Raw genomic sequence first — 12,544 nt, 5'->3', positions numbered from 1 at the left:
CGCTTTGTCCCCACGTGAAGTCAGTCACTCTTACTGAGAGCTGCTCACTTTCTTGCAGTTCTCTTCGTGACGCCTTTGATGAAGGAGCAGCAAGCAGTGAGGGGCGAGTCTCAGAGGGTCTCCGCCTGGCACCCAGGACGACCCTAACCCTCTATGTCACTTCTCAGCTTGGGCTCAGGGGATCAGCCCCCTTTCACAAAGTTAGGGACAGCCTGGTGTTCCGAATAGTCAGCAGTGACTTTTCTCTTTTCCTCACACCCCCAAGGTTTGAGGCTGATTATTCCTGTGTCCTTTGGGGCTAGAGAATTGGGGTCCTCCGGCTCACCTCCACATTTTGGGGTCCCAGTTTTATGGGACAACTTAACCCATAAAGTTAAGTTGGCTCTGAACTTGGCCTTCTGTTTCTACCTCCTGTACGTCTGTGAAGATCAAGGTCACCAGGGTTGGCAGGTGCCCTGGGCTTCTCTCTGGGGTTCTCCCTGCCTCAGTCCCAGCCCGAGAACCCCTCACCGCCTGGCTGGTCCGTCATCACCTTCAGGAGGACCCACGCGTGGGCGCACCCTCACACACCTACGGGGCTCGCTTGTCGGGAGCACGCTCTGTCCTCAGAATCAACCTGCATACTCGGGCTCATGGAACAGCCTCTCCCTTCTCCCCTCCCTGCTTCATGGATGCCATGTTTGTGTTTGTGAGCCTTCAAATCCAGCTGACGTGGATGACGTAACATCAGTTAACCCTTCCAGCCTCCATCTCCCTTCCAGGAGTCGGAGTCTCCGAGTCCTACATCGAGCGTGCTGAAGGGTCAGCAGCTCAAGCAGGTGCCCTGTGTGCTGTACTGGGATGCACGCTCATGAGACGATATCGTCATGAACGTTAGTTGGTGAAAGGCTGAGTGGTGAATATTGTTTTAAACTCTGGAAGGATGAAGACTCACAGACAGTGAAGACGCTGCGTGAAATCACTCGAGACCCCGGCAGGCGGGATGTGGTGGAGCCACGCTGCAGCGTCCGTGGAGCACACTGGACCTTCTGTTCCCGTCGCCACCCAGACTCCCTGGTGGGACCCTGCCCTGTGCGGCCACCATGAGGTCGGCCACCATCACTGCTTGTGGTCCACAGCTCGGATTGGTGGCCACAGAAGGATGCCCAGAGCCAGCCCTCAGTCAGGGGCAGACGTTCGCTGCTGGTGCTTCGGCCGGTGTCCAGCTCCACCTCTTGGACTGCTCTTTGGCAGAGAGGTGGGCAGGGCAAACACACGGGACGTCGGGGGCTGTCTGAGGACACATCACAGAGACAAGCGTCCCAGTCCTGAGTTTCCATGCTGATTTCTCTCTCCTTTTTTTTTTTTTTTTTTTTTCTTTAGAAAATATTTAACTCTCTAGAAAATCACACTTGGGTAGATCTCAACATGACCCAAATTGCCAAATAGCTTACCTGAAGCTGAGCCTTGGTTTTCAGCCATGTCTCCTTCCATATGCTGCCTTATTTCTTGTTGATCATTTGCATCCTACAGAAAGAGAAGTAATACGGAATGCGTGATGCAGTATTTGTTAAACTGCCAAAGGGGACAAAATGTAGTGACAAGAGGATGTTTTAGAGACAGACAAGCCTGCCTCTCCCCCGGATGAGCTCTGAGATGTGGGCAGTCGGTCACCTCTAGAGCCTCAGAGCATTCATCTCTATGTGTGCCTAGAACCACCACTGCTTCTGGTGGAGAATGTTGGCTTTTTCTCCCGCATGTGCATCAGGATAAAGACAAGTGTGCTTTGCCTAATGTGTGTGAGGGTCTCACGGAAGCTGAGGAGACCTGTGTGGGTTCCCAGCACGAGAAATGGTGGGTGCCTGGGGCACACACAGGTCATCGCAAACCTGGCAACTTCTCCATATAACTCGCTGCTCTGTGGTGCTGGGGTCTGGCGACCAGGGAGCCCCTAGTGTTTTACACCCACATCTGAATACAGGCATTTTGTTCCTTGCCCTGGTGCTAACCTGGCCCAGCAGACTGATGACTTTATTGTCCCATGTCTGCCAGCGAGCCAACAGGAAGGGTGACCACAGTTCTTGCCAGACTTGCCAAAGGGTCAGGGATGGTGATAATTTCAACTTTCAGTGCTGAATGTGGCATGAACCAGAGACTGGGACTATGCAAAATTGTTCTTTGAAGATTTGGAAAGACTTACAAGTAAACGTGTCACTAGGAGACTTCTAAATCAAAACAGCATGTCTAAAATATGCTATAGTCTCCCTTCCCTGATCCAATACTTTAAAATTATAGTCAATATATAAATAGATACATAAAGGGGTAAAGATATAACTTCAGGGGAAAACAAGAAGGGAAACCCTTGCTGGGCCAGAAAAGACAACTCCCAAAGAGGAGGAAGCAAATGGGCACAGAAGGACATGGTCAGAGGAGTGTGCTGTGGAAGGTGGGAGAGACCCGCATGGAATCCGCCGTGAGGGGGGCAGGGTGCTGCTATGGTTGGGGGGGTACCCCCAATGGATAACTTGCTGGGACCACTGCAGGCCGAGCAGCCAGGCAAACGATCGCTGCTACAAACCTTCCTGAGTCCACAGGCAACAACGGGGTGTCTGCCCCCAGATGAAAGCACTGGAGCAGTCATCTTGGTAGAGACAGGGCAGTGTGAGAAAAAATACACAGAGGAACTGATGCCCAGGAAGCAAAGGTGAGGTGAGGTGTTGCCAAACCATCTAAAAATTACTGGAACTAAGGGGAAACAAAATATCACTTTGGAATGACAATAAAAACCGGACAAAGCAGGTAGGTGAAACAGTGGGGGACTGTGGAATGGAGATTTGTGGGGAAGGAGGTGGCTGACGGCTACGTTGAAGAAGGCTGTGGATCAGAAGCGCAGCAAAGGTTTGCTAGGGAAAAGGGGTGCAGCCGCAAGCTTTAGAGGTTCGCCCTCCACGGAGGCGACCCTCATGCTGAAAGGAGCTGTCAGTCACCCATCTCACACTTGGAGACTGATCAGATGCTGTAACATCCTGGGGGGAGGGAGCGGCTCCGGGCAGAACAGCCTTCATTCCCGGAGCAGTTGGCTGACGCACCCCACAAGTTTGGGGTTGTGTGTTTTGCTTGGCCTGGCCTTGCCCTGAGGGGCAGGCACAGGTGCCTGCCTTGGTTTTGGCCCCCTTGGCAGCAAGAGCTTCCGTCCGTGCCACCTTCTGGAAGATTTAAAGAGACAGAACCTTTGCCCTCTATTTGCAGCCAGACATTTAAGGAAGTCTTTGTCAGGTCACTAGCTGACCACAGAGATAATGGAAGAGAAATTTCAGTGACAAGAAATACACACTTGGCAAAAATAGTTTGGAAAAGTCACAAACACATAGTTCCAGCCTTCCACAGGCAAAAATCTATAATCCCTGAGGAGCGAATCTGACTTCCAGAGTTACCACATTATAATACTCAGAATATCCAGTTCTCAACAAAAAATTATAAAGCATACAAAGAAACAGGAAGCCCAGACTTTCAAATTAATAGTCAAGGATATTAAATCGGCTGTCTCAAAAATGCTCAGTGAGGCAGAGGACATCATGGACAAAGAATTAAAGGAGATCAGGAAAATGGTGTATGAACAGATAAGAATATCAGTAAAGAGGCAGAAATTAGAAAAAGAAACTAAACGAATTCTGGAGCTGAAAAATACGAAAACTGAAATAAAAAATTCACTGGGGGCTTCCCTGGTGGCGCAGTGGTTGGGAGTCTGCCTGCTAGTGCAGGGGACACGGGTTCGAGCCCTGGTCTGGGGGGATCCCGCGTGCCACGGAGCGGCTGGGCCCGTGGGCCACAGCTGCTGAGCCTGTGTGTCTGGAGCCTGTGCTCCGCAACAAGAGAGGCCGCGATGGTGGGAGGCCCGCGCACCATGATGAGGAGTGGCCCCCGCTTGCCGCAACTGGAGAAAGCCCTCGCACGGAAATGAAGACCCAACACAGCCAAAAATAAAAAAAAAATTAAAAAAAAAAATTCACTGGAGGAGATCAGCATATTTGAGCAGGCAGGAAAAAGGATCAGAAAACTTGACGAAACTGAAATTATCCAGTCTCAGGACCGTAAAGAAAAAAGAATGAAGGAAAGTGGACAGAGGCTGGTGGACCTGTGGGACACATCGAAGGTATCAACATACGCGTTGTGGGAGTCCCAGGAGGAGGGGAGAGGGGAAGAGAACAGAAAAATACCTGAAGAAATAATAACTGAAAGCTTCCCAAAGATGAAAAACATGCATCTACAAATCCAAGAAGCTTAACAAACTTCAAGCAAGATAAACTAAAACAATCCACACTGAAACATTACAGCCAAATTCTCAGAACCTAAAAAGAGAATTTTGAAAGCAGCAAGAGAGAAGCAACTGATCACAAACAAGGGATCCTCAGTGTGATAAACAGTGATTTCTCATCAGATTCCATGGGGGCCAGGAGTCACTGGGGTGACATAATGTCATGAAGGAAAAAAAAACCCTGCCAACCAAGAATTCTATACACAACAAAAGTATCTTTTAAGAATGATGGAGAAATTAAGACATTTTCAGGTAAACAAATGCTGAGGGAATCTATCACCAATAGACTTAACACAGTTTACACAGCCCCTCCAAATTCTTCAGGCTAAAATGAAAAGATACTAGACAGTCTTTCAAAGCTGCTTGTGGACATCAGGACTCCCACAAGGGCTGCTGGTGGTGCCTCCGTTTTGGGGTCCGTCTGCTTCTATCACACACACACCATCCCGCGGCCAACAGCCTTGGCCCTCCTTTCTCTGCTGCTCTGCACTCAGCTGGGCTGCCCTGAGGAGCATTCCTGAGTCACAGGCAAACCAGCCATCCTAACCTCAGTGTGGGGAGCCTGGCTTCTACACAGAGTCTCACTCTGCACTTGGGGCAGAGGTCGGTCCCCCGGGCTCACCTGGAGTTGCAGGGAGCTCTCTGAGCCGATGGTCCTGAGGGAGGTCTCACTTGAGCACCTGGATGGTGGCGACAAGAACTCCTTCCACTTCACTCTGCTGGGGCCGTGGGAAACAGAGTCAGCAGGGAGGCGGAGGGGTGGCATGTGCGGGACACGGAAGGAGGCCACGTGCAGTGTCTGAGGGCTGGAGAGGTGTGTGAACATGTGCGTGTGTGTGTGTGTGTGTTTGGTGGGTGAGAGTCAAGTAAATGACTTGTTCCTTTTAATTTTTATTTTAAATTGTATTCAATGACACCAGATGAAAGTGATTGAGCTTGGAGGGTAAGGGTGCAATCTCCAAATGCTTACAGCATAGGAAATGTTTTATAAAAGTAGCTTTTTATTTAAAGCTCTCCCTGTTGCTGAGTAAGTGAATAAAGAGTGAGTAATTCACTTACTGTCAAGTTGTGAGTGTGTTCATTGTTACACGCTATTCTAAGATATAAGACTCTCGTGGCCACACACAGTTTTGCCAGGGGACAGAGCATACACTTTAACACGTGTGCTTGAAACTGGGTCAGGGCCTTTGTAAAGGGCCACTTCCTGCCCTTGAGGCAGGAAGGTGGGCAGCGGGCTGGCCCGTGTTCCTGGGAGGCGAACAGACTCAGTGCCCACTGGACTCAGGCCTGCGTCAGGAGGACACTACTGGAAACCATCGGAAGGGCGTCCTACATGTTCACAGAGAGAGAAATCAAACGAGCATGACTCACACGTGTCCATTAGCTCAGGTGTCAGTTGTAAAGAAGGTGACAGGGAGCACTCAGGACTTTCCAGGCTGGGGGACAGCCGTGAGTGACAGTGTCAGAGAGTTACCTGATAACTGTATTTTCTATTATGTCTTCCCCCAAATACCCCATCACAGATGAACCACTCTCCTCAGGAATGTGTGTTAAGAGGAGCATACAGCCCTCTGTCAGGTAGAAAAGCTCACAGACTTACCCCACTGTGGATGAACTCAGGTTGGCACCCAGTTCCTGTGGGGGGAAAGGAGCAAACGATGACTCATCAAGTTACAAAAGAAGCCCTCGACACGGAGCTTACCTTACACAAAATCAAGCCCATCCTCAGTGCACTTTCAGTAAGGGTACCTCAGGGGCTCCCAGGTCCAGGGAAGGCTCTCTGGTGGGTGGTACCCTAGCCCCAGTCCTCAGGTTCTGGCCTGAATTGCACCCCCCCCATTTCTATGCTGAAGCCCTAGCCCCTCGTGACTTTGCGGCTGTACTTGGAAATAGGGCCTTGGGGGCGGCAGTTAATGTGGAATGAGGTCACTAGGGTGTGTCCTCGCCCACTGTGCCTGCTTTCCTCACGTGAGGGCGGTTCGGACGAAGGCCGAGTGCTGGCCGAGGAGAGATGCTCAGAATGACCAACCCTGACTACACCCTGACTGCAGACGTCTAGCCTCCAGAACTGTAAGAAAATAAACGTGTAGTTGGGCTGCCTGGCCTCTGCAGCCCCAGCGGAGAAATACACCGTCACACGTGCACGTGTTTTCACTCCTGTTTGGTGAGGACGGGAGTGGGGCGGCTGGGTCGCATGAAAGCGTGTATCTGACTCCAGGTGCTGCTGGCTGGTCTGCCTTCCGCATCTCACCCGCAGGGCACAGGCCTCCACCTCCTCTGCCCCTTCACCACGCTTGGTATCAGTAAGCGTTCTGATTACAGCCGCGCTGGCGGGCGTGTGGTGACACCTTCCTGCCGTTCTCATCTGTATCTCCTCAGAGTCTAGTGATACCGAGCCCCTTTTCATGTGCTTACTTGCTGTCCTTCGATCCCTTTTGGTGAAGAGTTTGTTCAAATCTAACCCTAACCGTAACCCTAAACTTTGATGTTGCCCCATGTACCATTTTTTTCTTTTTCCTCCTTTTTTAACCTAAAAAAATTTAAATATTTCATGTATTTTTACTCAAAAATCATGCAACCACAGAAAACACTTTGGAAAATAGAAAAAGAAAACTAAAAGTTACCCAGAGTTCAATCATTCTAATGCATTTTCATGAATTTTCTGTCAATCTTTTTTTCCCTATTTATAGGATTTGGTTTTTGTTTTATACAGTTGCAAACATGCCATATATGTAATTTTATATACTGCTTTCCCCCACTTATTACATCAGAAGCATTTAACTTTGTTATTTCATCTTCAAAGCCAGAATTTTCAATTGGTCCACCATCTGTCAGGACTGGATATTCAGCCCATTTTACTTAATCATTCACCTGAATTTGGATTTTTAGATTATTTCAGATTTTTCATTATTATAAACAATGTTACGGTGAACATCTTTGCGATAGAGCTTTGTCCACAGTTATGATTGGATCTTCAAGTTAACGGTAAGAAACAGTTGCGTGCTCCCAAGTGCTGCGTGCTGTGCTAGTGGAGCAACTCTGCAATCACCACCAACAAACTTAGAGGTTTGCACAGGAGTAGACATGCACAGGGCTCCCTGCCCAGGTAACCAGCAGAACTGGGTTGAACCCAGGAAGCCTTAGAGTCTATTTTCATTCTCAGGAGTGCAATTCCTGGGCCCAAAAGTTTATTAATAGGTTTACCCAAAGGGAAGACCTTTTAAAAGTAAACCTTATGATCTAACATGCATCCTGGTGACTGTACTTGGAATCTGCTGAGAGAGTAGATCTCAAGGTTCTCTCTCTCACACACAAGGTGACGACATGAGATGCGATCATCTCACCATGTACACGCATGCCATTGCCCTCTTTCATAGACAGTGCTTTTGGCATTGTATAAAAGAAAACTTTGCCTAACACAAGATCTGGATGCCCGTCTGGATGTAAGAATGGACGTAGGAACATTCCGTTACAGTAGCAGCCCCGGAAACACCGGGTCAAACAGGCAACTCCTGCGCTGTGCGGTCCTCCCCCCGGTCCCTGAGTCTGGCCCCTGACCCCGCGCCGCGCTTACCTGCAGCCCCGAGGAGCTCTCGCCTAGGATGCTGATGGTAGAGTCCTGTTCTGTGAGCTTCATGCTGGTGGGACATACAGAAGGAAGAAAGGACACATATCAGCAAATGTGGACTTTTGGGGGCTCAGAATGGGCTGTGAGAGGCTGCGCGATCATACAAGGCTCAGAGAGAGAGCAGCTCTGCCGAGCCCTGGAGTCTGGCCTCTGACACTGAGAGAGAACAAATGCCCCCTCTTTTAAGCCCCTTAGTTTGTGAGGATTTGTTGCACTAGACCTAAAACAAACACAAAACTATTGCGTTGAATTATCTACGTGGGCCCAGTGTAATCATCTGAGCCTCTAAAAACGCAGAACCCAGGAAGAATAATTCAGAGAGATTTGAACGTAAGAAGGACTTAAACTGCCATTGCTGACTTGCGATTCAGGGGGAGGAGAAACGGTGAGAAGTGAATTCTGTCACTGTCCCCAGTGGGCTTGGAAGTGGATTCTCCCCCAGAACCTCCAGGGATGAACGAAACCTGGGGACACACGGTTGCTGTCTGTGGGGTGCAGAGAAGAGACCCAGTTTCATTCGACCAGGTTTCTGCCCCAAGGAAACCATGAGATAGTAAGTGTTGACGTGTGTCTTCACGTGTAAGATCTTATTCCTTGTTCATATTCTCAGCCCATCCATTTAACATTCCATAACAGATAAACAGTCCAGAAGAAATACTCTTTAGAAATTGGTATGATAACCACTGCTAGAGCAAGAGACACTTTGTAAAGTCCTCCGTGAGGTTTTCTGTTACAACTTGCCCACAGAACACCGTCACATCCATGGGCACGTATGGGGCGCATTTCTTCCTCTGGCAGGTGTCACATGACTTAGATATTTCCCCTGGTCTCTGTGAACCGAGATCTGACCTGCTCTAACAGGGTCAGCCGCCGGAGTGAGGCTGGGAATGGCCATCAAGAGTGCGGATTTCCTCAACTGGATCCAAACTACTATGTTACCCTGGAAACATTTTCTGCCACAAAAAAGACTACTGGTAATTTATTTCCCATCTCATCTAGAGGATTTGTAACTTACATCGTACTTGTATCACATTTTACCCATCATTAACCCTTTCATTAAATAATGCTAGCTCCTTTTCCAATTGGAGGAGTAGAGGCTGGATTGGAAAAGAAAAAGAATATGGTAAAGATGAATATGATACATGCCCAAGGTAGAAGAAAAAGTCTTGATTTTTTTCTTTTAATAGAATGAACTTCACAATACATGAGGCTCCTAAGGAATTGTATATGATCATTATTTTATAACATAAAACATTATGTATACAATGCACAGAAAAATTATTAGAAGGGAAGACTTAAAAGATACAAATCAAAATTCCAGCAGTAGTTATTGGCGGGTGGGGGACTCTGAGTGTCTTTTATTTTTATACTGGGAATTTTGTATTTCCAAATTTTCTATAATAAATATGCATTGATTTGGAAATCTGAAAAAAAATTTTTTAGAGGTGAAAGTTTACCATTCTGGTTCCAGTTAAGTTTCTATCATTCTTACCAGAAAAGGATAAAAGAGAAACGTTCTCAGATTTTACTTAAAGGGTCATGGTTAGATGATGCTGTGAAGTGAAATTCATAATGACTTGGATTCACATGATAGTCTTGCCGGTCAGATTTCTCAGGAAGTCAATTTAGAAGAAAACTTATTGGGTTGTTTGAAAGAGAATGATCTTTTTACACTAAATTGTATTTACTGGCTGATTGTTAGACTAAGCAAAAATCTAAGTGACTCTCAGCATCTGAGAAACTGCCTAGTGGTGCATTTCTTCTAAGCTCCCCTTTCCCGGTCCAGGGAACCTCTCTGCCCTGCTGGATGCAGGATGGAGAGAGAGTGACCCACAGGGGCACAGCCCCAGCGCTCCCCGTCCCCAGCTCCCAGCACGGCCCTCCAGAAGGGCGGGGGCTGCACTTCTGGCCCCTTTTCCACTGAGGAGAGATGAATCTAGGCTTCCCTGTGCTTCCACATGGAGCAGTGATGCTGGGAAAGAAGCAATGGTCCCTCCCAAGTGAAGCCATATTGAAGGCAACACCAACCCCAAACCCAGGTGTCTTGGAACTGGACAAAATCATTTCAAAGTTTATCTGGAAAAATAAATGTGTAAGAATTGTCAAAATTTTTGAAAAATGAAAACATCTTGATAGGAATTTGTCTAACAGGGAGTAACGGGATGCTGCAGTAGAAAGAGATAAATGAGGCAGAAGCAGGCGTCCAGGATGAGTGCAGATGGGTCCAAACACTAAAGAGAGAGCTTCTCACTTCCACGGGGAAGGTGGACTACTTAATAAATGAGCTGGCAATCAGTAGTTACATCGTTGGGATAAAATGACTTTGTTACCTGTCTCACTGTATCCAAACATCAAGATGGCCTGAGAATCAAAATGTAAAGAAAGCAAATAAAAACTACGAAAATATTAGAAAGACTATTGGAGGATATTTGTAGAAACTGAGAGTAAGGAAGGCTTTTAAAAGCAAGACAAAAGAAAATTTTGACAAATTCAGCTTCAGAAAAATCTGTGACCTCTACATTGCAAAAGACACAATAAAGAAATTTTTTTAAATGATAGACTGGATGAAATATATTTGAAACACATAGAACAAAGAATTAATCAATATCTTCAGTAGGCAAAGAGCTCTTAAAATTGCTAAGAAATATACAAATACCCCAGTATAAAAATGGGGAAAATATGTGAAAACCTAATACAATGCACACAAGAGAAATTATATAATGGTCAAAACAGATGAAATGATGTACATTCCCACTGGTATTAAGAGGAATGCACATAGAAACAATTACTTGTTTTATTTGGATAAAACTAAATATACCCTTAGTATCTTGTATTGAAAACTTTGAGGAAATTGATGGAAGTGTGAATTACTCTAACTTTGGGGAAAGTAATCGTGAAGATCTATGAAGATTTAAAGTGCACAGCCAAGCCCTTTGCCCTATGGATGTCCTACAGAAATAAAACCAACTGTACCTAACAATAATGGCACAAAGACGCTTCCGGTAAACTGTCCGTAAAAGCCAAAGCTGGCCATAACCTCAGGGTCTGCCGGGGGATAGCTGACGAACTCACGGTCTATCCACGGAAGAGGATGACTTTCCTGACGAGAAGGAATCACGTCTACATGCAGTATCACAAAAGCCATCCAGGATATACCATTGGGGGTATAAAAGAGGGAGCTGCAGACTGACGGGTATGGCGCGATCCGATCTTTTTCCTGTAGGCTTTTGTGTATGGATAGAAAGCAAAGGTGGCGGCTGCTCAGGTATCAGCCTTGAGGTGGTGCTGGGGGTTTTCCATGGTCTCTATGTTGATGCAAGAGCATGTGTTAACAGATATAAGAATGAAGAAGCAGTGAGGTATTCATCTCAACCAATTCTCAACTTTAAATGGATAACAAGCCCAGCTTCCTGGCATGGAGCAGGGCGTGGTGGGCCGTCACCTGGTGGGCCTGGCGATAGCACAGATGACCAAGCCAAAGGGGATTTTTCTCAACACTTGAAATCTAAGGAATTTGCCCTGCTGGGTTTCAGATTTGCTCGGGACTGGTGACCCTTTTTTCCTTCTGATTTCTTCCTTCTGGAATGGGTATGTCTAGCCTATATGCCTGTCCCGTCAATGTATTTTGGAAGCAAATAACTTGTCTGGTTTCACAGGTTCACAGATGGAGTGGAATTTTGTCCAGGATGAATCAATCATACCCTGAGTCTCAGCCATCACTGATTTGGATGATTTAGGTGGTGAGATTTGGGACTTAGAGCTGATGCTTGAACTGGGGGAAGTTGTGATGTGGTGACAGAAGAGCATGGATTTTGGAGGGCCAGAAGGCACACTGTTGTGGGTTAAATTGTGTCCCTTTAAAAAAGATGAACAGTTGACCCTTGAACAACATGGCTTTGAACAGTGCGGGTTCACTTATACGTGCATTTTTTCCAATATACAGTTGGCCCTCCAGATTTATGGGTCTCACATCCGAGAATTCACCCAAACTTGGACTGAAATTTCTATCTGTGGTTTGTTGAATCCTCGGATCCAGAGCCCACAGATGTGGATGGCTACCTATGGCACTTGAGCATCCATGGATTTTGGTAAACGCAGGGGCCCCTGGAACAAATCCCCCACGGATACTGAGGGACGACTGCATTGGCGCCGTAATTCCCAGGACGTCAGAATGTGACCTTATTTGGAGACAGGGTGTTTCAGAAGCCATCAACTTAAAGTGAGGTCATGGGGGCTTCCCTGGTGGCACAGTGGTTAAGAATCCGCCTGCCAATGCAAGGGACACGGGTTCGAGCCCTGGTTTAGGAAGATCCCACCTGTCGTGGAGCAACTAAGCCCATGTGCCGCAACTACGGAGCCTGTGCTCTGTCCTGTGAGCCACAACTACTGAAGCCCAAGTGCCACAACTACTGAAGCCTGCGCACCTAGAGCCCATGCTCCACAACAAGAGAAGCCAGCGCAGTGAGAAGCCCGCGCACAGCAATGAAGAGTAGCCCCTGCTCACTGCAACTAGAGAAAACCAGTGTGCAGCAATGAAGACCCAACGCAGCCAAAAATAAATAAAATTAAATTAAAAATTTTGGATTAGGGTGGGTACTAATCCAATACCCGTGGTGGCCTTG

At 47.2% G+C, this 12,544-nt stretch overlaps 1 protein-coding gene across 1 annotated transcript in view; it reads right to left on the bottom strand.

Annotated features, from left to right (window-relative positions):
• Window positions 1–12,544, bottom strand: part of LOC309658449 (uncharacterized protein) — a 36,901-nt gene that overhangs the window by 1,733 nt on the left and 22,624 nt on the right. The window contains exons 12-15 of the mRNA XM_082457008.1: window positions 7,869–7,932; window positions 5,895–5,929; window positions 4,917–5,013; window positions 1,434–1,506 (exon numbers count right to left, since the gene is read on the bottom strand). Of these exons, the coding sequence (XP_082313134.1) occupies window positions 1,434–1,506; window positions 4,917–5,013; window positions 5,895–5,929; window positions 7,869–7,932 (269 nt within the window). The remainder of the gene's footprint in view (window positions 1–1,433; window positions 1,507–4,916; window positions 5,014–5,894; window positions 5,930–7,868; window positions 7,933–12,544) is intronic.

This window comes from Balaenoptera physalus, assembly GCF_965194825.1.
Source record: "Balaenoptera physalus genome assembly, chromosome: 3".
NCBI classification, from domain to species: Eukaryota; Metazoa; Chordata; class Mammalia; order Artiodactyla; family Balaenopteridae; genus Balaenoptera; species Balaenoptera physalus.
The sequence above is the reverse complement of the archived record's forward strand: the minus strand, read 5'-3'. Positions and strand labels throughout refer to the sequence as shown.